The sequence below is a fragment of the Strongylocentrotus purpuratus genome, unplaced genomic scaffold (assembly GCF_000002235.5).
Source record: "Strongylocentrotus purpuratus isolate Spur 01 unplaced genomic scaffold, Spur_5.0 spur5_scaffold_13, whole genome shotgun sequence".
Lineage (NCBI taxonomy): Eukaryota > Metazoa > Echinodermata > Echinoidea > Camarodonta > Strongylocentrotidae > Strongylocentrotus > Strongylocentrotus purpuratus.
This window is the reverse complement of record NW_022145598.1, coordinates 6,994,132-7,021,426: the sequence shown is the minus strand read 5'-3', so window position 1 is coordinate 7,021,426 and position 27,295 is coordinate 6,994,132. Positions and strand designations below refer to the sequence as shown.

The 27,295-nt window shown below is 36.4% G+C and overlaps 1 protein-coding gene across 1 annotated transcript in view; it reads right to left on the bottom strand.

Moving 5' to 3' along the window:
- LOC100888146 (adhesion G protein-coupled receptor L3) overlaps positions 1–27,295 on the bottom strand; it is a 54,043-nt gene that overhangs the window by 15,991 nt on the left and 10,757 nt on the right. Inside the window, exons 2-18 of the mRNA XM_030982794.1 lie at positions 26,987–27,035; positions 21,466–21,650; positions 18,340–18,435; positions 17,135–17,278; positions 15,798–15,972; positions 13,834–13,874; positions 11,069–11,251; positions 10,054–10,119; positions 8,732–8,924; positions 7,419–7,598; positions 6,798–6,882; positions 5,776–5,899; positions 4,596–4,669; positions 3,963–4,074; positions 2,595–2,698; positions 1,087–1,195; positions 360–461 (exon numbers count right to left, since the gene is read on the bottom strand). Of these exons, the coding sequence (XP_030838654.1) occupies positions 360–461; positions 1,087–1,195; positions 2,595–2,698; positions 3,963–4,074; positions 4,596–4,669; positions 5,776–5,899; positions 6,798–6,882; positions 7,419–7,598; positions 8,732–8,924; positions 10,054–10,119; positions 11,069–11,251; positions 13,834–13,874; positions 15,798–15,972; positions 17,135–17,278; positions 18,340–18,435; positions 21,466–21,650; positions 26,987–27,035 (2,022 nt within the window). The remainder of the gene's footprint in view (positions 1–359; positions 462–1,086; positions 1,196–2,594; positions 2,699–3,962; positions 4,075–4,595; positions 4,670–5,775; positions 5,900–6,797; positions 6,883–7,418; positions 7,599–8,731; positions 8,925–10,053; positions 10,120–11,068; positions 11,252–13,833; positions 13,875–15,797; positions 15,973–17,134; positions 17,279–18,339; positions 18,436–21,465; positions 21,651–26,986; positions 27,036–27,295) is intronic.

The following is a 27,295-nucleotide window of genomic DNA, read 5'->3' as shown; positions in this document are numbered from 1 at the left end:
TACATTTTTCGAAAAAAACATTGGTGCTCAGTCACCCGTGTCAGCATATTTTGTCTTAACTATTTCACTAGACAGAAACTAAATTACTTGTAGTGCATAGTAGTATACTTTCACAGCCACCGCTAATGTAAACTCGTAAAACTACCAACACTTGTCCAGGTAAAAAAAACAATACATATTTATACGCCCTATTTGTCTTCAAGGTAGATTAAATGCACATATTATTGAACCATCAGCCGGCAAAAGTGAATTATAATTTTTGTTACCCATTAGCTACTCGAAAAGGGTGGTTCCTGCGTGTTAAGGCCTTTACAAAAATGAGGCAAATCAGTAGTCAAAGAGTTGCAAGTTGTTCGTACCTTGACAAGCATGAGATAAAGATGTATGCCTTCGATCAGCATCCAACCAAAGACTGCAAGGTAGAGATAATGTAATAAGGCTGCTACAATGGTGCACATGATCTGTAATTAAAATGATTAATAAATAAAAGTCAGAAAGTGAAAGGTACACATGGCCTTTAATTGCAATCATAAGCTACTGTCTCTGAGATAAATATCAAATCAAAAAGTGCAAGGTGGTGGAAATGTTAAAGAAGGCTGCTACAAAAGTACACACAATCTGTAATTAAAATGATTAATAAATAAAGTATACGACAAAGATAATTATCGTTTTGACATGTTGTATAGCTCTTAACACCTCGATTTCAATTAACCTTCATGATGGCTGGGAATATCGCATTATTTCCTCGTTTTATGTCTGGAATCAAGCTAAGAAGAATATATAAGTGAGTATAAGTAAGTATAAGAGCGACCGTAAGGAAAACTTACTGGAATGACCTTTACATTGTTTGATTGAAGCTTAGATCACGAGGAATACTGGAATGACTATAGATAAGTATACGAGCGATCGTAAAGAATACTTACTGGAAAAGTCTGGAATTACCTACATTGGTTGATTCAAGCTATTATACTATACGGAAGTATTCGAGCATTCATGAAGAATACTGGGATGACCTAAGCGTGTCTGTTTCCACTTTACAAGAATAGTAATGATAAGTAAGAGTGTATTCATAAGGAATGTACTTACTGGAATGACCCTTGCGTATTGGATACCTCCCAAGAAGACGACATAGGCCAGGAGTAGAGCGATCATCAGGTTGCGATGAATCATATTGCGTTCAGATGTACGTAGGGCTCTGAAATCAAAGTTACGTAAGATAAAGCTCACCGTATACGATATGATCCGATCTGACTACGATCTGACTACGATCAGACATGGAAGAATTTGCAATAGCATTTGATATGGACATCAAAACCTGTAAAATCTTAATGATTGTGGATCTGAATTGTTATGAATGAAAAAAAGATTTTTCGTTTAGGGAATTCAAGCTTCCTCAGATGGGGAAAATTCATGCGCCTTGGATCGTAATGATGTCGCATCAGTAGTGCGATTGTTTACGATTTCAAGCAGATTTTGCTTTTATTCTGTTAAGAAGGACTAAATCCACTAATATTTTGGCTGTTGGTATATTCTTATTAATTAGAACCTAACTCACGAAGATGATGTTTATCAAGATTGCAATTTCTTCGAAACATCTGATTGTAAGGAGATCGTACAGTTTGCGGTAAGCTTATGATGTACAATCATTGGTCGAGGAGTAAATGCATCTTGCTTTTGGCTTTGGCTTCTTATTTCCTTGTGTCTTTTTGTTGTTGGAAAGTATGTCTCTTCTACTTGTTTGGAGTAGTTTCTAGATAATAGGATAACCATCGCCAAAGCGATGCTTCTTTCATTTTAGTATAATAATAGTATTAATATGGATACAAAATAATGATATGGTCTTTATTTGTTTAGCTTCATTAGTTAAATATTCTGCTCTTACTGAGTCCTCTGTGATTATTATTGCCAGTCACCCTTCAATGCACCTGGGTTGAGAGAGGCAAACGTGGGCAATGTACCTTGTAAAGAGATGTAAGCACCGAACAAGCAAGGTTCGAATCCGGGAGAGTAGAGAGCCTTAACACAAGGCTCCCGCACCTTTGCGTAAAAGTCTTAGCTATTTTAAAATTGTATTTAGTTCGTCACCGTCTTTGAAGAAAAAAAATCCCCACAAAATTTTTGCATTTGTTACAACTAACCATGCCACCGAGTATATTTCACATATTTGTTACAACACGATAAACTGAGTAATAGCTTTAGTTTGGCAAGTATGGTGATATGGTTGGTAAACGAACAAGATGATCTATATACAGTAGGCTTGCGGGTGCACCATGTGAGAGAGAGGGAGGATTAAGGAGTCCTGAAAAGGACTCTCGGTAATCTTTCTTGAGGGTGTGTAGTCCTGAAAAGGACTTTTGGTGTAGTCTTGAAAAAGACTGTTGGTTATCTTTCTTAGCTTATAGTTCTGAGGAGAACTATAGCGCTTGGAGAAGATGGGTAGCGGGAGTGGCTCGACGTTTCGAACAGGTTGACTATCCGTCGTCAAAATGATCTGTGTGGACATTTTGACGGAAGTTCTTGGGTGGACATTACTCAGAATAACCTTCTCCCTTGTTTCAGTGTAGATGAGATGGAATATTATGAGTTCGACCTACCCTACAGTAAAGAAGATAAAGAGCGCTATGACGAGGCACAAGATGGATAAACTGATTCCAAAGTAGGAGAGTATAGTCATCGCCAGGTCATCAGCCTTGCTGATCTAGGAGTAAAAAGTAAATACCAATTACCCACAAAACAAGATCAATATAAATAATAATGATGACAATATTAATTATGATAAATTGATAGTAATAATAATAACAGAAATGATAATAATGTCATGATAAAAATGATAATGATAATATTACTACTAGTAGTAATAATAATAATACCAACAATAATAATACTACTAATGAAAATAATAATACAAATAATAAGATAATTATGTAATTGAATGATGCAATGAAAATGATAAAATCTTCAAGGAATTTGAAAAATGGGCCAGACTAGAATGTTTAAGCCTATACTGGTTGATGTTGTTTTTCTTAATATAGTGCTAAAATATCTGAGGTCTGTATTCTCTAAAAGCCTACTACTAGAATAACTTTAATTTGGTTAAACCCCAACTAAACGGGCAGAGTTAGTCCATTCATCTATAGACTGCCAAGTGATGACTTCTTCAATTTTTGTCACTAAACAAACAAGCAAAATCATGTAATGATTTTTCATAACTGAATTAATTTCATTTTATCATTTTTTAAACAAAATTAGTCATAAACGTAATTAACCTTTTTCAGAATAGAGATTGACACTTTTCGCTCCATAATTCAGTTGACTAAGTTAAAGTTGATTTAACTTTAATATTCATGATCCACCTTCTTAATTACAATCTTATTATTCATTTTTATCTTTTTATAATTTTATAACATAATTTTATGTATTTGTTTTATCATATATTTTTAATGTATTCATTTATTCATTCATTCATATATCTAATCATTTATATAGTGATTGACTGATTCCTTTATTCATTTATCTATTTAAGTCTTCTTTATACAGGGTTGCCCTTTCAATGAAGAGTATTGACATTTCAAAGAGACCTGCCTATAATGAGACGATAGGTTAATATTTTATTGACATAACGATGTAATTATTCAAACTCATAATTATAACAATACAAATAATAATGATAACAATAATGATAATAGTAATAATAATTACAATGTTATAGTGTTTTGGTGATTACTCTGGATACATGAAATAATATTGTCAATAATGTAAATTCAGAGAAAATATCTATGTAATGTGAAAGTTAAAGTGCTAATTATCCTCTCTATATACTCGTTTTATGTTGTATGTATCATGTCACATGTACATTATATTAATTTTTCTCTGTGAATATTATAATGCATATAAACGCAACAAATTTTCTTTTTGACCAATAAATTTGAATTGAATTGAATTGAATTGAATTGAATTAATACCTCAAACTCAACGACTTGGACCAGAACGGCAAAGCTAGTAGTATGTCCACAAGAGCAAGTCGTTGAGACATCCTCCTGGCTGGTGGCGATACATCCTGTATCACTCCAACGCCTAGACAAGGTAAACAAATGAAACATGTAAACAAGAAAAAAGAAAAGATGCAAGAGGTGCCGGGAAGAGGTGACAAAGATAAACTTGGAACCAATAACTTATTGGAATAAAATCTATATCCTATGATATGAAGTATCATCATTGGAATTCTTTTCCCGTGTTCATTATCAATATCACTTCTTATAAAAAAAAAAAACGAAAATGGAAATGCTGTATTGATAACGGATTCATAAAATGTCACTTTTTAAACACGTCGTGCATCTAGAGGATGATGAAAACAATTGGATCATTAGGTAATTACAAGGACTTCTGAGCTTCTCTGATACCGCTTTTAAGAGCTTTATAGCATCTTATATCCTGCTTTTGACACCCTCGAATCGCAGTAGCGAACTAAGTCACTAAAGGTCGTTAAAGGAGAAGCAATTTAAAAGACAAACAAATTAAAATAACAAACAAACATACATACAAACAAAAAAGAACTAAACTAGGCCAACCAACCAACAATCAAACACAAAACTCACTTGTTCTCGGTTAGCCAGACACACGTGCTGCTCTCATTGCGGCGATAGGTGGCGTTTTCCTTCGGGTTCAGATCCTATCAGATATCAAACAAAGTGATAAAACAATATGAATATAATTATTCACTAATTCATTAATTTTAATTAATTTTGGCAGAGATTCAAAGAGGATATCTGCTTTCTGCACAGACAAAAGAATTCTGTTACAATTTTATAATTGCATCAGTTTTATCTAGTTAATCTTTATACCCCTATATCATCAAATTTGCCATCACTACCATAACTAACTTTTGCTAACTTTCGGTTTTGCTAACTTTTGGTTCTCCCTTTAACCACATTTTAAGTTTTTAAGTTTAAAAATATCCTTTATTTGAATCACTTATACGCTATTGGAACTCTGTGACTTTCAATTCGAACCACAAATCTCTAAATATATTAATAAGTCACTAATCACAGGTTTGATATGGCATGATTATGATTAACTTAATTTGTACATATGGTTCAACTATGGATATTTTCTTTTACTTTGTAACTCATGTACATGGATATGAATACGACGTGATATTTTGTTACCCAATTGAATACATTTGTAACATTGTGTAATGTTGTTGTTAATAAATTCAAGTTCATTCAAAAACTACGTAACGTCTTTCGCATCGCCATGGTAAAGGACTGCCTTTACCATTGCCCTGTATGCATGCTATGTGGATAGTGCAAAGAGTGGAGATGGTGTACATTTGTGTGCAAGGTTGACATCCAGCGGCCAGGGGATATACAAGTATCATATAATATTCCCTTAATAAACCGAATACACATCTGAATTGTTTATCCTTTTCATAAACAGCTCGTTAAATATACATCATGATTTTAACTGTCATTGTGCCATTTAAATGATCTCCCTGTGACTCATGCCATTTCCTATGAGATAAATATTCTAAAGGATTCAAGATTATTTAAAGGTTTTGATATTGGCATACAGGTGATGAAAGTGTAGCTATAATAGTGACTGGAAATAGTTAAATTTGCAAACATTTTGCGATGCACGGAGAGATCTTTCTCTTAATTGATACATATTGTTTAGTGCTGATTGGCAAGCGAGGCAAACAGGTGACTGTGCATATCGGCAATGGTGGCAAAGGAAAGGTTAATGTTGTGGCATCGATCGAAGCACGGGTTAACTCACCGCCTTGTTCGTGTAGCTAGTCTCAATAGGGACAGATTGGGGTACACCATCAAAGTACACAGTGAAGGAGAGGATGTCCGAGTTTAGAAAGACCTTATTAGATATTGCTTCCTCTTTGTCGCTGCTATTATACCAACAAAAAAGAACAAATACAACAAATAACAATAATCAAAGTCTTAGGCACTCATGACTTTAGGTATCCATTTATGATGATGATAATGATGATGATGATGATGATGATGATGATGATGAAGAAGATGGTCATTAGGGTGATAATGAGAATGATGATGATGATGATGATGATGATGATGATGATGACGATGATGATGATGAAAAAGGTGATGATGAGAAGGAAATAGTAATGATATTTATGGTGATGATGACAATAATGATGATGATGGTGATGATGGTAATGATGATGATAATGATGGTAATGATAATAATGAATCAGATTTTGATGATGATGCTAGTGATGGTAAATATCTCAGGACAAACATTCCTCAGCAAATAACAAAATATACTGTCCCCTGGGGCAAGTACCAGTAGACAGCTACCTCTTCAAAATTACCTCAACTACCCAGACATTTAATTGATAATATATTTATTGATTTCTATACCATCTTTTTAAACATGCATATTCATGTGCATTAATGTGATGTTGACATTTGATTCATCTTCATTCGTGATACACCCCCCTTGACATTGAAAAGAAACTGTAAGAAATTTAGCTACACACGGAATGCATAATGAATACATATAGGAGGGCTACGGCGTAAACATGAAACCTAATTTGCTTGCAGCCCTCAGTCTAACTAGACCCCCAACGTACTAAGGGAGAGAGAGTGACTTGCCATAGAGAGAGAGAGAGAGAGAGAGAGAGAGAGAGAGAGAGAGATAAAATATTCATTTAAAAAAGGGAGTGTGCATATATCACGGGTTGATAGCTTTCCTAGAACCATTTAGATGAAGAAGGTAGAATACAAGAGATTACTTTTGGATAAATGTTTGGGTTGTACACTTACTTTGCAGTAGCTGACAAACGGAAATCTGTATTTTGATTTGTTTCCAGAAAGTTGTCCGTTTTAATTTGCATAGCGGTGAAGCGAACTAATAGAAAAATAATCATGAAAAAGAACGTCTTCTACAAGTTTAGAATATCACACAAATTAAATAAATAGTGCATTGTATGAGATCAAATACCAACCCATGAATATCGGCTCTCTCTCTCTCTCTCTCTCTCTCTCTCTCTCTCTCTCTCTCTCTCTCTCAAACTCTCTCTCTCCCTTTATTCCCTTTCTAATGCTATATTTGTATCTGTCTTTCACTCCTCTCTCTTAGAATAATCATACATAATTGTGCATAACTATATTGCCAACAAAGCGCCATTTTAGCGCAAAGCACTTATGCACAGTGTTTGTATATACTGTACATGTATTTAGTTGCAATGTTTGTAATTTTGAATTCACTATCTGAAGATATAAAATTGAAACCGGTCATAGTGCAGAAGTGAACGCTCAAGCCTCAAGGATTTTTATTTCAATTGTTTTAATCATTATTTGTATATAACTTTATTACGGAGGATTATCCAAGTTGAATTAATTGTTCTATGATACATTATTTCAAATTTATAGTCCTTTCTTTACCTGGAACGGATGATCTGTTATCATTTGAGGACCTTGGGAGACTAAGAAGTTCTGCTATTCCTGATAAGTCCACTCCTATTTGCACCGTAGCGTCTTCCTCCTCGTTCCCATAACCCGAGGAAAGGGTGATGGACTGAACCTCCGTGGTATCGGTAACACGCAAAGGAGCAGACTCAATGACTTTAAAATGAACAAAACACCGAGTGTGTGATTAATCATTAATCATTATCATCCACATCATCATCATCATCATCATCAGCTGCGGATTGAAATGGGTGACACAAATGTTGCAAAATTGTTTTTGAGTTTCTGATAGTATGACTCTAGTATCAAATAAAAATTTACTTTACTTGAATTAAAGAGAACTGTTGCTGAGCTAGCGCCATGAGCGTCCCTGGACGGTGCGTGCGTTCTATATGTTTACACTATTCTTCTTCTTCTTATTATTATTATCATCATCATCACCATCAGTACCATCATCATCAACATCATCATCGTCGTCGTCATCATCATCATCATCATCATCACCATTATCACCACCACCATCATCATCATCATCATCACCATTATCCTCATCACCTTCATCACCATCATCATCACCATCACCATCATCATCACCAGCATCACCATCATCATCATCATCATCATCATCACCATCATCATCATCATCATCACCAGCATCACAATCATCTTCATTATCATCCTCATCATCCTGATCACCATCATCACCATCACCATCATCATCATCACCATCACCAGCATCACCATCATCATCATCATCATCCTCCTCATCATCCTCATCACCATCATCACCATCACCATCATCATCATCACCACAATCATCATCATCCTCATCATCGTTGTCAACATCATCTTTACCATCAGCATCCTCATCATCACCATCCTCATCACCATCATCACCATCATCATTATCACCATCATCATCATCATCATCATCACCATCATCATCATCATCATCACCATCATCATCATCACAATCATCACCACCTTCCCACCGTCGTCATCATCATCATCATCACCACAATCATCATCATCACCACTATCATCATCATCATTATCATCATCATCATCACCACCACCACAATCATCATCAACACCATCATCATCATCATCACCATCATCATCATCATCACCATCATCATCATCATCATCACCACTATCATCTCCAACATCATCACCACCACAATCATCATCTTCACAATCATCAACACCTTCCCATGGTCATCATTATCATCATCATCATCGTCATCACCACAATCATCATCATTATTGATATGGAGTGATGTACTTACTGAGATTCTCTGTTTTCGCGATGATAGTGGCATTGCCAGCACGAGATGTGACCACTCCGATAGCCTGCTCGATGGCCAGGATGGCCCGGGCTTGCTGGTCAGCAACACGTTTATCAGCATTGTGCGACGTTGTATGTTCGTTAGCTCCTGCTGTGTAAAGCCCTGACGGGGCGGTGCTGTGTACACCTCCAGACTGAGAAAAAGATAGAAAGGGGAAGAGGGAAATGGAGAGACAGAGAGAAAGAGAGAGAGAGAGAGGGGTGGAGATAGAGAGGGGAGATAAAAGCGATTGGGAAGGGAAAGAGAAAAAGAGAGAAAGAGAGAGAGAGAGAGAGAGAGAGAGAGAGAGAGAGAGAGAGAGAGAGGGTGAGTGGGGAGATGGGGGAAGGAGAATGAAAATTGGGAATGGAAAAGGAGGGAAGGGAGAAAGATACAGAGATAGGGATAGATAGACAGATAGAAAATCAATAGATAGATATATAGACAGATATAGAGATAGTATAAATATATGTAACAGAGAGAGAGAGAGAGAGGGAGAGAGAGAGAGAACCTAAAAGTATTTTCGGATTCTTACATGGTTATTAGTCAGAAGGATAAAAACAGTCAGTTGTACACGTAGACACTGCACGAATAAAAGAGTCTAAAGCACAAACAAAAAACATTACTTTGAAGGGGCACTATGAAACAGCCCCCCCCCCCTGTGACATTCAATAACGAGGTTGCGAGTTCGAGACCCGGCTCAATTCTCGTGCTTCCTTTTAATCGAATTTCGTTGAACATGAAAGAGGCAAACGTATACGCGCAACCCATTTTTTTCAAAATATTAGAGTGATTCGCATAAGTTTAGTTGAGAACGTTAAACTGGCCGAAAAAATAACGACTTTTGACTGAACTGCGGAATCATTTACAAAGGAAATACACTCTATACGGCTATTAAAACAAATAAATGTATATCATACATTGGGCTTAACAATATCGTCTATGTACGTTTTGCAAAACGAAATAGAAACAATGAAAATTAAATCAGTTTAAACAAAAAATGAAGTACAATGCGTAATGCATTCAATACAATTTCGAATTTACCCATTGTGATTAAAAATTAACTAAACCCTTTTGTCAAATTTTGCTTGAATGAAAACCTTTTAGATTTCATACGTTTATTTGCTCAGTAATACATGCATCATGAACAATGTTATTTTCAGTAAATGCAGTGCACCTCAGTCTACGACCACATAGATGATTTAAAAGCAGTTCGCACAATAAGCCACCCAACTCGATTCAATCGGGCACGAACTGTTGTGTACGTTACCATAGTTACTTACATGTTCTAGTGGTATGCTGACAAACGTGATAGAACTCAAAACCTTGGAAGCAACTTCAGCAAAACCCTGACACCAACACGCAGAGGAATGAACAAAACAATTCATTTCAATACACGCTAATAATTTGTATATGTAAGAACGACTTTGTCAGCGTAAAAACGAAATATTGCATTAAGCACAATGAATAATAACGATAATTTCTGCACCAAACGAAAATTAGTCATTCCAATTTGTATGCTCAATGCAAGGTAAATGTGTTGAATCCAAACAAAAAATATAATAATACCATCATCAACAATACGTGAACACATTTGGTTTGTAGAATCTGAGTCAACATAGATTTACATACGAGATGAATTAATAAATATTCGGAACGACTATGTGCAAACAATTAAGTGATTTTAATCCTGTACAGTCGAGAACAGAATGCTTGTTGTTTCAAATCCATTATTGAAAATTGGGAGTAATTCACATGATAATTCTTGATTTTTTTTTGTTTTTACTGGAATACCACCTATTTTTTCATTGCTGTGGCGTCGATCAAGATCGTTTTCCACTCTTGCAGAAAAAAGCCATTTTTATCGAGATCAGGCTTCCATCGCGATAAAAGGCAGAGGGGGTTTGTGATTCCACCTTTCAGTTGAAAATGACGTAATTTCATGACGTCATAAATTCTCAGAATTTCTTATTTTACTAAACGCATGGTAAAATAAGGATTCGAAGGCGGGGATTAACAAACAAAAAAACTTACCGTAATGCGAGACACCAACTAAAGCTATGGAGTATCGACCTCCGAAATGGAATGAATAGTAATAAAATAGTACTAATACGCCAATTTTTACTCCATTGTTTATACTAGCACTTCAAGGCAGTGTATTTCTATTCATTTTGTAGCAGAGAGAACGACACTGGGGCATATTCAAATATCATGACGTTTTATACAAAGATCTTTCTTTAAAATTTATATTTCGTTTTAAAGATTATCGCAGAAGTAGCTTAAAGCGAAAACACTTACATCTGTTAGATTCTGTGCTTCCTCCGGCTCGTTAGACAGATCAAGGGAGTTACCCTCGAAGGACGCGAATGCATCGAGAAACAGGACCACTTCATCATCAGTAAGATTATTTTCCGATTGTATCGCAGTCCCAGACACTGCAATGCCCTGTACGATCTCCAACGTGTCATTGGTCACACTTAGCTGAAAGGGAGAGAGAGAGAGAGAGAGAGAGAGAGAGAGAGAGAGAGAAAGAGAAAGAAGGAAGATATGACAATACGTAGGTAGATCACATAGACCATATGGACCAGAAAGACAGCGAAGGAACGAGAGAGAGAGAGAGAGAGAGAGAGAGAGAGAGAGAGAGAGAGAGAGAGAGATTGGGGGGGGGGGGGAGATAGGGAGAGGGGGAGGGGGAGGTGACAGCGATTAAGAATAAAGTAACAACAGACACACGAAGCACCAAGAATGTTCATCAAGAAATTAGATAAATTAGTAACAGTACAAGTGAAGAGGGGTGAACAATGATTTTAAAAGGTGATAGTACAGAAGAGAGAAAACATCGGTAAATATTAGAAATAAGAAATGAGGAGGTAAAAAGTTGAGAGATTTAGAAAGAGAAATGAGGAATACAGACGGAGAAAGGGGAGAGAATTTGGGGAGGGGGAGGGGTGTGTTGGAGGGTGTATGGAGCGAGAGAGAGAGAGAGAGAGAGAGAGAGAGAGTTGCAAAAGTGAAATAGACAGGAGTTTAGAAGAAAAAATTAATAGAAAATCAAGAAAAAATATGGGGGAAAATGAATAACCGCAGAGAAGTGATAAAGACAAAGTGAAGGAAAAAGCAAATGAGGATATGGATGAAAGAGATGGAGAAAGAGAAAGAGAGAAGAGAAAAGAAGAAGACAGCGTTAAGGAGCTCAATATGCATCAGGCAATGGTATTCCTTACAAATGATAAAGGGCACAACCTAATGTGGTGGTAGCGGGGGTGGGGGGGGGGGGGGTTGAATTAAGTTGTACTAATTCTGTAATTCCTATTCAATTTAGTTGAAGAGAACAATTACTATTAACAATTAACAATTAATTATTAACAATCTACATGTATCCAAAACGTGCAACTAGCACCTCCCTGCCTGACACTGTACTTTTCAGAATGTTGCAGCGTAACAAAAGTTCGAGCCTCGATCGTGCCTTGAGATATACCTTAACCTTCCTATTAGTTCGAGCAAATACCCCTTTCAGGCCAGTGTTTTAATCTCAAAGATCTTATTTCATTATACAAAAAGGGATCTACCTACTTCATAAGAACCCGGTTTCATCCATATCGACCGCCCTACCAATAAGTGTCGCTGTCATGATTTAATGATGATAATCCCGATAAAGGAAATTAACAAATTAGAATGAATAATGACCAAGGCAAAATAGACGAGAATGGCAGGTTTCGATAAAGAAGATAAAATCATTGTAGTGTGTCCTTTTCTTGCTCTAACGATTGCTACCGATCAAGCATCCAATCTAATCAGCTTAATGCACTTATCCACTTCTGGTATTACCAGTTACTATGACACCGGGTGTCATGGCAACGTCTTCTAGCGTCGCTCAGTATTTTGATTGTAGTTTCCTACCATAATGCAATGCATAGAGATGTGAATATCATTTGAATTGCTAAAATGACCCATTTGTCATGATGATCATCGCGATTGGAGAAACGTATTGTGGTGAAAAGGGGCGACTTGTAAATAAGCGATGATTCTTGAGTAAATTACTTTTTTTCCATTCAAAATGTAATAACGTTATAATAATTATATATGAAGGTACGACATCAAATACTCAAACATTTAACATGATGAACTATTATTGAATAACTTGAGTCATTTTTATTATCAATTCTTCCTTTTCTTTAGAATTTTAGTAGCCTGTTTAATTTTGAATATGAAAGTGTAGCATATAAAATAATACTTACCGACTCTTTAATTTTTTTTTAAATATACATTATATTCTAGTATAGATATGTTCAGAGGGTAGCCAACGGCCAGAGTACAATCAGTATGAGGATAGTTAATACATAACATAGAGAATATATGCTGAAATATGTGAAATGTGTCTCCAGATATTACAAACAGTGACCGATACAAGACACCAACGTTAAAAAAAGGTAACTTGTCAAGTATTTGATAACGGCACACAACAACACGCTGAAAGAAGTCTGATAATCAAAACGACAAATTGATTCTAAGCTCATGCTTTGATAGGCACCAAACATTATTTCTATCTATAAATAACACATCAAGATGTCATAATGTGCAATTCTAACTACTGCAATAAAAAGCACACATGTGATTGACATATCACACAAAACTCACACTAAACAAAGACAGATTCAAATCATGCAAATCATATGTCTGAACAGGTGAGAGATAGAAATTGAATAATTAATGTATACGGAGTACACTACTTGAATATTGCTGGGTTCAGTTTAAGTGCCAAACAGTGTCTAGAACTGTAGCGTAAAACAGTTAGGGTTCAGTTTCGCTACCCATTACTTTGGTGAGACTACCGACCATAAATCTGATCAAAGCTTCTTTTTTTCTTTTTACTTCGTTCACATGTCAATCCAACTAATATCCTAAAATCGCTGTTAACGAAACATGAAAGCAAAACGACTACAGACTTGTGGCGTTTTGGCTAGAGCTTTATCTGGAATTACATGTAGAAACATTCAATCCAGTTTGGTAAATGATAGAAATGAGGTTATAAAGGGATATAAGGTAGAAGGAGTAACCGTTACCAGGCTATTGAGGTACTCGAGGGCTGGGGCAATGTCCTTGCCTAGAAGATAAACATCATATGATTTAATATCAGTATCAAACAAATAATAAGAAGACCGCGATCGCAAAGTTTTGAAAAAAATCAACTTACAGGCAATTTCTAGACCATATTGGATTGACCGTAGAAATCATATTCGGGTTACAAAATATGACATTGTAATTGTTGGCACATTTCAAAAGTTAAGTTTTTGGAACTCCTCGCGATCATGTTCATAACAACAGGTACAAAATAATGTAATAAAATCAATGCATGGTGACTATGTGAATAGGATACCTTCAATTTACCCTCATACGCTCACTGAATCTCTCCTTACCCCCTTTCTCTCTCCCATACTCTCACTGATTCTCGTATTACCCCATTCTCTCTCCCCCTCTCTATCCCATACTCTCACTGATTCTCGTATTACCCCATTCTCTCTCCCCCTCTCTATCCCATACTCTCACCGAATCTCGAATTACCCCCTTCTCTCCCCTTCTCTCTCCCATACTCTCACTGATTCTCGTATTACCCCATTCTCTCTCCCCTTCTCTATCCCATACTCCCACTGAATCTCGAATTACCCCCTTCTCTCCCCTTCTCTCTCCCACACTCTCACTGATTCTCGTATTACCCCATTCTCTCTCCCCTTCTCTATACCATACTCCCACTGAATCTCGAATTACCCCTTCTCTCCCCTTCTCTCTCCCATACTCTCACTGAATCTCGTTTTACCCCACTATCTCATATCCCTTCTCTCTCTCTCAATCTCGCTCATGTTATTTTCCCTTCATTAATGTTTGTCCCTTTTCAAATCCTCATCTGCACCCTTCATCCCATTATCCCCTCTCTTTCCAACTTTACTATGTTTCCCTCTCCCCATCTTTCTTTCCCTACCTCCTTTCTCTCCCCCGTCGGGTGTGTAGGTATCGGTTTATTCACTTGTCTCCCAATCCAAGGTTTTATGGTTCGAATCCTAACCCTGCACTAACGTCCTTTAGTAAGATGATGATAATGATGATCCACAGCACTTGTATGGCGCCATTTATCTGTTTCAAACATTCAATGGGGGCCGCTCCTCCAATAGTCATGGACTACATATTTGCTTGAAAAGATGGAGTTTGAGCCTGACTTCAAGCTTTGTAGCTTGTCGGTGTCGCGAAGAATAGGAGGGAGTTCCAGATGTGGAGCAACTGAAGAGAAGGCACGATCACCGTACATCCGGAGTCGTGTACGTGGAACTTTGAGAAGAACTTTGAGGAATAAATACTACCTGACAATAATTGCTGGAGTAATAATAATTGCGATGCCCTCAGAATGAATAGCAAGGATGCTGTTTTTGGTTCTCCGGGTAATATAACTTATTGCATTACTATTTCTTCTCTCTCTATCTCTTTCTCTCTCACACTTTTAACCCCCATCTCTCTATTTCTTTCCTTCTCTCTCCCCACCCCTTCATTTCCCTGAAAAGACATGAACGAGGGATTGAGGAGGTGCGATGGCTCAGAGGAAGAGCAGTGGTCTCGTAACCGGGAGATCACGGGCTCGAAACTAAGTCAATGTGCTTGTGCCCTTTGGCAATGCATCAGTCGTCATTATCAAGTCCCTCGGAGAGGACCCCTGGTTGCTTACTGACAAGCATACACATGCTTGATAAGGATTGACATGGATGAATACTTATGTATTTTGTTTCTGTTTGTTCCTGTACTAAAGCTGAAAGGTGTGATGGCTCAGTCAGTAGAGCGTCCGCCTTACAACCGGGAGGTCGTGGGTTCGAACCCCGGCCGCGTCATACCAACAGACGTTAAAAGACGGGAGTTGTTGCTACCTTGTTTGGCGTTCATCAATAAGGGATAGAGCAACGTCGATCTGGCTGCCGGGCTTAACTTAATAAAATTTGGAGACAGATTATTAAAAAAAGAAAAAAAAAGAAGAGTGATGCTTTACCTGTCTCATGGCATCCGGTCACAGACAATCTGAATCGACTGTTGACTGGGATATGGTTGAAGTGGACAAAGAGGTAAGAAGCCTTGAAGTACGTGGCTTCAACCTGACCGAAGGCACCATTCGTGAAGTTCAGACGATTCCAAACCTTCGTGATATCCGCATCGGAGGCATACCACTGTCATTAGAAAACAATTAACAGTATGATATAATTCGCCTTATTTAGTATCTACCATGACTACACCAACAGTCCTTTTCAGGACTACACACCCTCAAGAAAGATTACCGAGAGTCCTTTTCAGGTCCTAATCCTCCCTCTCTCTCACACGGTGCATCCGCAAGCCTACTGTATATGAATCATGTTTAATAAACATACATACTCGGGCGCTTTAATGTGGTATTGATGTTATTTTTCTTTTAATAGAGTACATGTACAGAAATGGTTCAAAATTTAATGACATGAGTGATTGCGTAATCAATATGGATTATATAAATATGGTAGAGGGGGCTACAGCGTAAGCATGCAACCCGAGGATTATTGTTGTTTTAAAAAAGCAGATGTGAATATAATGTCAATGAAGTGGTTCAGAATGACTTTATTTTGGAGTTTTGCATTTTTGTTACGGATTGATAATTTGTGCTCAGCTACATGGACACATTAATGCCAACAAACTAATACTTAAATCACACCGACACCAAGCCGATACCAGACCGACACAAGACCGATACCAGACCATAAGAAAATATTCCATTACGTCTATGCCAGGGCCGAGAATCATTCGGTTTGAGGTCGGTGTGAAGTCGGTTTGTCGGTGGGACTGAGGTTTGAAAGTTTATATGATGATGACGAGAATGAGATTGCAAGTTATGGCCTAGATCAATATAAACTAAAACTTAGACACTGTCACATACGGCCAAATTTCCTGCAATACCGTATCCAAACTGAATATTAGTCTTATTGGATGACAATTGATGAGAATTGTTAATCAAGCTTCAGGACAATTACATGCAGATGTGGAAGGACAATTCCGCACAAAACGTAATTTTCATCGCGTTATTGAATGCGCTTATGGAATTTAATATTACTTCAATCTAAAGTATGTTGAGTTCCTGATGCGCATTGAGTATCTCTAGAAATGGATATTTTGCGCTTTATAAATATTGTTATAATTATTATCATTATTATGAAGCTATGCTAATGGGGCTAGAAATTTGCATATTGCTCTCAGTTATGAACGATGTCACCCTCCTGACGCAAGCGTACGCCAGCAAATTTGACGCATCGTGTGCAATAAGCTGCGTCAACGATGAGCCAAAAGAATAACAATCTTAGTACGTACCCCAGGTGTGATGTACTGCCAGAGAAGGGTATTGAGAGTCGGTTGATCAGTGCATGGCACGGTGTAGCCATAGGCGACCTCAAAGGACACATTCTGACCAGTTGTCACACTAGGGTTCATGTCTTCCATCTTCAGGGTCTTCACCTGTAATTGACCAACACGCACGACTTTATATAAAGGACACATGTTCCGGGAACAATTCCTAAATGTAGTTTATGTCATAATAATAGCTTCTCTCTAAATGATCTGGCAAAGGAAATCCACTCATTAAGGATTATTGGGGATCAGTTAGTCGTGCAGTTGAAAGTCACTCTCAGAATTTATTGTAGAATCCACTCTCAACTGGGTGGATTCATCTCCAAAACGAAGTTATCCGTAAAATGGACATTAAGTTTGTATCAATTGTTATTCATATTTATTAATTGCATTCTCATTCATTGCTGTGATACTTTTGTGTGTTAGTTGTACCAGACATGATTAGCATTAAATGCTATTTTCTGGTCCCATTCATTCTTTCAATGTTATACATTCACATTTGATTGTTATATTGATGTACTTTTTGTTTGGATACTAAACTTTAAACTCAAACTCATTCAAACTCATTCAAACTCATGAAAGGGCTGACTTGCACTTCTCTGCGTCAAGAGAATCTAACTATGAATCAACCCTGAACACCTTATCACATATCTGAACCACACATATAGCAGACCCAGGATGAACAAGCTTGTCCTGTGTGTGACTTTCTATGCATCCGAAGAAGACAACTCCTTATAAGTAAATATCGAACCAGATCATTCTCATATCTCAGTGATACAGGGGGGGGGGGGGCGGAACAATATGAGGTACAATATATTTCGCTTTGTGTATTAAATTGATGTTAATCATTCTTAACTCGATTATCTTACACGAAATCGATCGAATAATAACACATGGTATATGGAACAGTATGGTTTTAATCTTCATTTTCATATATAAATCCAATTTGTTGAAATTTTGGTCGTCAAGAAAAGATCAATTTGACCCAGAGGAGTCCTTCGCTTGTCCATGTTCGTCAATTGCTGTATAGCGCCACTAAACATGTGCCAAAAAAAATGATTCTTCATCCGAATGTCAACGAGAGGCAAATAAGTTTTTAACTTTAAATGCCTCCTTCCAAGGTATTTCAAAGGTATATATGGATATAAATATAATTTCAATTTTCTTACCAGTTGTCCTCCGTTAAGATCGACAATAAAGTAGAATTCGTCATTGCATGCTTCATTCTCAAACTCAAGCCATCTACCATCAGCTGTAAAAGATATCTGTAGGAATCAATTATGAAGATAGACTTAAACTTCGTGCCAACTATTAGTTTACTGAGGCTACGGTACCAAAACATTTTTAATAGAACGTTTAAGAGACTTTTTGTAAAATAAAATGACTTTGTCGTAGTAATAATAGTAATAATGACAATAACAACAGTATCGATAATACCTGTTTTCCTTTAAAGCGGTTTACCATTAACTGACACAAATGCGCTTACATTATTGGTCGGCCAATTGATTCAATAATATTCTGCACATTACAGTGCACATTCTCCTCTCCACGAGGAGCATTCCAGCAATTCGCCCTTTTTACGGGCGCGCACAGGCGAATCCAACCACAATGACGTTCGCATTATACCGGGTACCCATTTAACACCTTGGTAGAGAGGAGCTATGGGGATTTACAAACAAAATCTAGATCCAAGACATATTTGCCGTGCCGGAACTCGAACCCATGACCTTTGTATGTCCAGTTGAATGATTAAACCACTCGACTACGACTCCTCTACACCTTGCAGTTGAACAAAAAGGATAATAAGATTACGAATTTTCTGGTTCTCAATTTTAACAGTCGGCTCAGTAACAAGTTTGACCATTTCTCCATCCCACTCCCCTGCATATTAAAAACCTGGGCCCCGTTTCACAAATAGTTGGTATCAACCGCAACTTATTTGCGATTGATATCAATCGCATAAATACAGTATGCATAAGAGATAGAAAATTGCAAACCTGCGATTGATTGGAAGATTTGCGATTCATTTTGTCTCAATCGCAACTCTTTGTAATACGGGGGTCAGGTATTCATTTCATTCAAATTCGTTCATTTTTAATATCAACATATGTACATGACGACAAAATAATGCAGTTAGACCATAAGGTTAAGTCTTAAATAAGCAAACAAATTGACACCTTTACTCTCTAACTGCTACCAGCTTGGATTCTTTTTGGTCAGACAAACACTTTGGAATAGCATTTTCTGACTTCCACTCATGCACTGGTTTCTAGACTTTTAATAAATATGTACCAAGTGATATGACCGGGAAACCTACAGGATATCCTACACTCCCGCATAGATGATGATGATGATGTTGATGGTGGTGATGATGGTGATGATGATGATGATAATGATGAAAATGATGGTGATGAGGATAGTGATGGTGATGATGGTGATGGTGATGATGATGATGATGGTGATGATGATGATGACGATGATGATTATGATGAGGATGGTGATGGTGATGATGGTGATGGTAATGATGATGATGATGATGATGATGATGATTATGATGAGGATGGTGATGATGATGATGATGATGGTGATGATAATGATGATAATGATGATTATGATGAGGATGGTGATGGTGATGATGGTGATGGTGATGATGATGATGATGATGGTGATGATAATGATGATAATGATGATTATGATGAGGATGGTAATGGTGATGATGGTGATGGTGATGATGATGATGATGATGATGGTGATGATGATGATGATGATGATAATGATGGTGATGATGATGTTGGTGATGATGACTTAGAGGTGTAATCCATTTTTTATATGATTCAAATGAATTTGTTATTTCTCATGCAAAACATAATACATTGAATAAGTACATTACAAAAAATATACCATGAAACGACAAATGTAATACGAAAAGCACGAAAAAAGAGGAACTAACTAGAAGCAGAGCTTTTTGATCCATGGTCGATACTGTATAATCGCAAAATCATCGATGATGATTCGTGATTCATGACGGGTTACCATACAAATATGTTGCCACGACACCAACACAAAATAAACACATTGACAGAACACATCAATTATAGACAGCATTTACGTGATTTTAGCGATATTGGTACAATTCGGGGGAAGAAGATCTTTCCACACCTTGATCTTTGCAAGCATTGTATTTCTGTTTGCCCCAGTTATATACATGTCTATATAAACTCAGCTTCTCGAATTGTTCACGTTCTTTTCTAGTATTTTGCTATTTGTGGGTTTAAGTTGAAGCATATTTCATTTAAAATGTAATATATATTACTCCCTTAGATAATTATAGATTGTATCAGAAATACCTTGCCATGTTTTTTTTTACAAAGTAGATGTAAACACATCACCACTCCTATTCGTACTACTTTACTTCTACCACTCCTCGTATTATTATACTCCTAATCGTACTACTACTACTTACTACTACTACTACTACTACTACTACTACTACTACTACTACTACTACTACTACTACTACTACTAATGCTACTACTACTACTACTACTACTACTACTACTTCTACTTCTAATACTACTACGACGGCGACTACTACTACTACTACTACTACTACTACTACAACTTCTACTACTACTACTACTACTACTACTACTACCAATCGTAGGAACAAATAAATACGCGCACACACAAACACCCACACACCGCATACATATCTATATACATGTATATACAGATATGATGCTCCGTAGACGAAGACAAAATTCACCTAGTGCTTTGTCAAGTAATAATCATTTGACTTTGAAAATGATATTGTTATGCATCAAAGTATATATGTATATAATGTTTGTATATATACTTTAGAGTTCACCCATAAATTTGATGAAGACGAAAGTATTAAGTCAAGACTCGGGTATATAAGGCATTATATACCATATGTATTTAATGCTACCACTCAAATGTTCGACGCGTCTTCCTAAAGAGCAAAATTATGACAAGCTGGGTAAAATGTACCGAGTATAGGTAAATGGGGAACATGCAATTTTGTTTGGAAACATTTTTACACAATAAACCCATTGCTCATATTGGGTGTATGTGTGTGTGGGTGTGTGTTTATGTTAATATACACACATATGAATAATATGCTTCATAGTTCACGTAACTGCTTTTCTTGGACTGAAAGGGTGAGTCGAAATTTCGGTTTGTAATGCCTTTTAGCTCAAATATGGACGTATCATGACGTCTTTCCACCATACATATACAAAACGTGTGATTAATGAGATTGTGAATTTACTCACCGCACCAGAAATTGGTTCGAATGTATCATTCTCACCACCGCAAGTTAGATCAGAGAAGTCTGTTCCGGCCAGTTTCTCATTGAGCAGTGGACAGCCGTCTGGTACCGGGTTGAGACTAAGATCCACCTCGGGACAATCATACAGCTTGGGCATCACGCAGGTACAATTCTTGCTCTCGACGTCACCTGTTAATAAACAACAGTACACAACGATAATTCAATGTGATGGTAAGAAAGCATAAATGCTTGTAAGTATGCAACCGGACGGCCGACGGCTTTAGATCCTCTCCGTAGGACCTGGTAGTGAGGATTAATGCCTTACCAAAGGGCACTAGCGCATCGCCTTGAATTGGTTTCGAACCCGGGTCACCGGATTACGAGACCATTGCTCTACCGACTGAGCTATCGCGCCTCCTCAATCAACAGGTAACATCGATAAACAACAGTAATGAACAATGAACTACAAACAATTAACTTTAGACATCAATAACGACAACAGTAAACAACAAACAACAAAATAAGGTGAGCGTCATGTTTTATAAATATGAGGGCACATCCAAACGTAAAGGCATGATTGAGTGAATTATTGTTATGTGTTGGGAATATTACATTTTCTGCCAACATTCTTCAGCGTAAACTTCAAGCATGAGAATGATAGCTACAGGAAGACCAATATGATAAAGCAGATTGGTTTGCGTACATATGTATTGCACTTATTGTAAATGAGGTAAACAAACATACTTTATATAACAAAACAAAAAAACGAAGAACGTAAGAAACTTGTGATCGAAAATGACTCAAAAGTTACATTTTATAACAAATTTAACTTTACAGATTCTTATGTGGAGGAGAGTTTAGCAAATTTGTAGTAAGTTCATATTCGAAAAAAAGTAATCCTCTTTTCTTAAATTGTATTATCCACTTTCTAGTTGAAGGCCAAATACAATTGTTTTTATATCAGACATTGATTCATAACACAACGCAAAGATATGCATTGCTCAGGATCTGCAAAAAGATAATTTGGTATACACGCAAAAGCATTTTGAATCATTATTTAAATAAAAAACAAAAATATTATATGGAACGGTATGTAATGCTATATCATATTTCTGTATTATGAATTAGTTAATGAGCCAAATATAGGTAATGACCTGATTAGTCAAACGCTAGAAAGCTTGTTAAAAATGGGACTATACAAATGTTTGGCATGGAAATTGGTTCAAACACGTCAGCTATTCCTTGCCTTTCAAGGGAGGGGGGGGGGAGCAATTTGCTGTGATATTCTTCCGCACGAACATTGAATACTGAAAAAGCTAACAGACTATTTTCAACCTCTCCTTGGACTCGACCTTCTCTTGAAGGCACGAAGTTACGAGATATCCACAGACTACCACTTCGTTGAAAATTGTCAAGGTTGATGTGCATAATAATCAGAGGAAAATAACAAACAGATCACGTAGCATTTCTGACATCATTTTCCCATTTAAAGATACTATGTCTCTTTTGCAGTCAACATCAAATTCTGTACAATTTCGCAAGAATTATGACTATGTCATGTATGACCTATTTGTGAAAAGTCAAAGTTAACAGTCTCCTAGTATTCAAACTATGCAAGGAAACCCATTTGCTTTCTAGACTTCCCTGTCAGACACTATTGAGTGACTGACTGACACAAATAAAGCTGTAACAGGTACACATAAAGCATTTGTCTACATCCATAACCCACTACTTGTAATAGCCAAAATTAAACGGATTGAATTTTTGTGCAGCAAAAATGACGACCATTCGTAACAAGGGTATGAAAATCAGACTATAACTTAGGTGATTGTAATCACACATGTCGATTCGACAACTAATGGTCATTTTTTCCCACAAAAAGCCATAACCCACTACTTGTAATAGCCAAAATTAAACGGATTGAATTTTTGTGCAGCAAAAATGACGACCATTCGTAACAAGGGTATGAAAATCAGACTATAACTTAGGTGATTGTAATCACACATGTCGATTCGACAACTAATGGTCATTTTTTCCCACAAAAAGCCATTTTCAAACCATTTCGTTTTGAGGGAAGTTACAAATAAGTATTGTCTTTCAAATGCCGTTGGAATTTAACCTTTTCATTTTTTTGCCCTGCGAATGTGACATACATGTAGTACCTTTAAAGACAAAGTTGAATTCGTGTAAAAATAGAAAATAAATTCTCATAGAATCCAACGAAAATTACACTGAATGTTCAAGATTACCAATAAATGACATGTGCCAATTTTTTTAATTAGAAAATGTATAGAGGCTGAGTAATGATGCAAAAAGATGCAAATGCGAGTTGTGGTTTTTATCGAAGATGTTATCGGTAAGGTTTTGTGAGTTTTTTTTAATTTCTGGTTTGAACGATCAATCTACAGCAGAAGCTGGATAAATAATCCAAAATAAATCATTGCGATAATGATAATGATAATGATACTAAAGATAATAATTACATTAAAAGGGCGCCTACTAATACAGGCGTTTCTAAGCGCACAAGTGGTAATGTCAGTATAATTATTCAACATGTTTAATAGCTTAAAAGCAACAAAATCAAATATTACTGATACAATACAATTCAGTTGAATGGAATTAACTACTTTGAGATTATCTTTAAGTCGGTAATTTATTCCAATGAGCACGATGTGAGACACATTTGCAAAGAGTTTTTCATCTTATTTCACCGTACCCATATTGACAATCTGTGAAGGATTATTATTATGATCAAAATACAATTGTATATTCAAGGTTTCATCCTATTATTTTTAATACAAAAATTCTTAATTTCATAATTTTTTTGAGTGGTGATAATTTACCTCAATCTTTAATATGAAAGAAGCAGTCACTGAACCATGTTTCACTTTCTATGAAGCAAACAGACCTTGACTACAAACATGGCAAAATGCTATATCTTGTTCTACTGGTGTTTGTTTTGCGAGTACATTTGGTCGATTAAAACCCGATAGTAGCTTGACCTGATATACCATCGGTTAAAAGTGTGATTATTGTTGACAACTCGTTGTATGTCAATCAGAATCCAATTATGGTAATTGCAGTTTTAATCTTTTTTGTTTCATCTAGACGCAGAATACCAGATGAGAGAGAGCTCCAATTTAATTGTAAAGCGAATTATTAGTGTTTCACTCGATAGAATGGAGTCAAGCCAGCCATGCATGAAGGCCTATCGTATATCAAAAGGACCAATATAGATGATTATACGACGAAAAGACACAAATTCAACGAACACGAACGCAACTTTTTCCGAAATATGATAATAATAATAACAATACATAGGATTTAAAAGGCGCCAAATCCACTTGACAGTCAAATGCTCAAGGCGCAGCTTGTGCATAAGATGAAATACATGATACATATATACAAAAGTGCAATAGGAAAGGTACAGACATGAAATGTAATGGTAATCAATTATAAGCTAAATTAAACAGATATTTCTTAAGATTGTTTTTTAACACTTCAGCAGAACTGCTATTCATAATCCATTGAGGGAGAGTATTCCATAATGAAGGCCCAGCATGAGCGAAGGTTCGCTCCCCCAACTTTGTTTTAACCCTATAGGAGTAACAAGTGAGCCAGAGTTTTGAGAACGTAGGTGTCTAGAGGGAGTGTAATATCAACTCAAGGGCTATTTCAATAACCTATTGTTTTTCCCATAGAAACCATGTTCGGATTACGTAATACTTTATGTACGCACTTTCAATAGGTGACGCACAATGCTATCAAAATTGCCTTAGGTTGAAAGAAGTTGAAATCTTGTTTATAACGAAAGATAGTTGCAGATACTAAAAAAAGCTGATCTGATTACATGGCTATCATTACGATTTTATTTTTTAATTTACTTTCTATGGGGGGGGGGGGAGGGTGGGGTGGGGCAGTTGGTTGATACTAAGCTAAACTGTTTACCACCCCCCCCCCTTGGAGATGAGAAGAAGAAAAAACAGAAACCCGCGATAAATTCGGCCCTTCAGAAGCATCATCCACACATTTTCTATTTCTGAAATAATTTTTCCTCAATTTTTCCTGCGCCCAAAAAATGTTTATGGTTGCGAATAAGATATCACAGTTGCCGTTCCCCTAAATTATGAGCCATATAAACACCCTCAAAATGCCATTCAAACATCCACCTTGTACACAATCTTCATATAGGCATTGATTTGTTTTCATTCATGAAGGGATGAGTTTATCATGGTTATTCATACATGTGATAACAGTAGCTTAAAGAGAAGGTTGAGTTCTGGGAAGAGGTGAAAAATAATCTGTGAGCATTACTCATTCTTATTATGCAAGTGTGGAAGAACATCAGTTAAGACATTTTCCCTGAAAAACATGGCTCTTCAAATGCCTTCATATTCTAAATATGCATGTAACATCGTAAAAATCGGGGGCCGGCTTTTTACGCCACGTGTTCATGTAGTCCCATATACATCTTTCTGTGCAACTTTACCAAGACTTGGCCAAATTTCTTATGATTCCAGAACCTTGCAATACACACAAATTCTTATATGCTAGATGATCAACCTTTTCTGGTCGGTTCCACACCGTTTCTTTCACAATGCAATCGCATGACCAGAACTCAAATTTGATTTGATTTATTGGTTTGTATATCATATTTTAAACATACACAATGTCCATCAGTGTGATATAATTTACGCTTCAAAGTACAACACATGATACTCATATAGTTTAGAACATGGATAATACATAGGAGAACATTACTAATTTTTTACAATTAACATGATATAGGAGGGATACAGCGTATAAAGCATGAAGCTTAAAATGCTTGCAGCCCTCGATTTAACTCAACTATTATTAACTAAACTTAAAACTAAACTAATCTAAACTAAACTAACAGCTTATAGTATATATGATTCATAATGAAGAGAGAGAGAGAGAGAGAGGATAGAGAGGAAGAGGGGAGACTGTAATATTCACTGAGCTCTGTGGTATAATATTCACAAATATGGAGCATAAAGCCTAAAAGATCTGACTACATCTGATTTGGGAAGAATTTACAATAGCATTTGATATGAACAATTTAAAATATTGAAATATTAATGATTAATGGATAAATGAATAGTCATATAAATCAAATTTGAATTTCAATGGATTTCAAGCTTCCTTGGAGGATAAACAAATACATCGGTTGAGAATCGTAGTGACATCACACCAGTAATGTGATTGTTTACTATCTGAAACCGATTAAGCTTTTATTCTAACTGAAGGCGTATGATGCATTACAATTCCGGTTTGTATTACTCTTATCATTACTCAGAACTTATACCAGGAAGATGATGTGTGTAACATTTCCGTATCTAATTTAAGTTTCTTTAAATTTCTTTAAAAAAAAAAAGAAAAAATCTCATCACAGGAAGATCGCAAAATACGCTATGGGCTTTTACACGTACGCCATCATTAAAAAAAACACGGTATACCGCCTCATATCTTAACGACGCCTTAAAATTACGATGACATGTACTTACAGTCCTCGGCTCTAGTCAGAGTAGCCAGGAAAAACAACCAGGCGATGAACTATAGCGAGGAAGAAAAAAAAAGAAACTTCATATTAAAATTGATGGATGATTAAGACACACAGCAATATCAAACATTTAACGGATTATAATTATGTAAATCGCTTACAAGTCATATCATATATAAATACTGGGTTATATTAGTAAATGTGGACGTAGAGTAAAATGTAGTTGATTACAATGAGATCTGAAAATGAGAGAATGGGCTCCTGGAGTTAAGTTGTAAAAGAAGTATATCATCCTGTGGACGTCATCATCGTT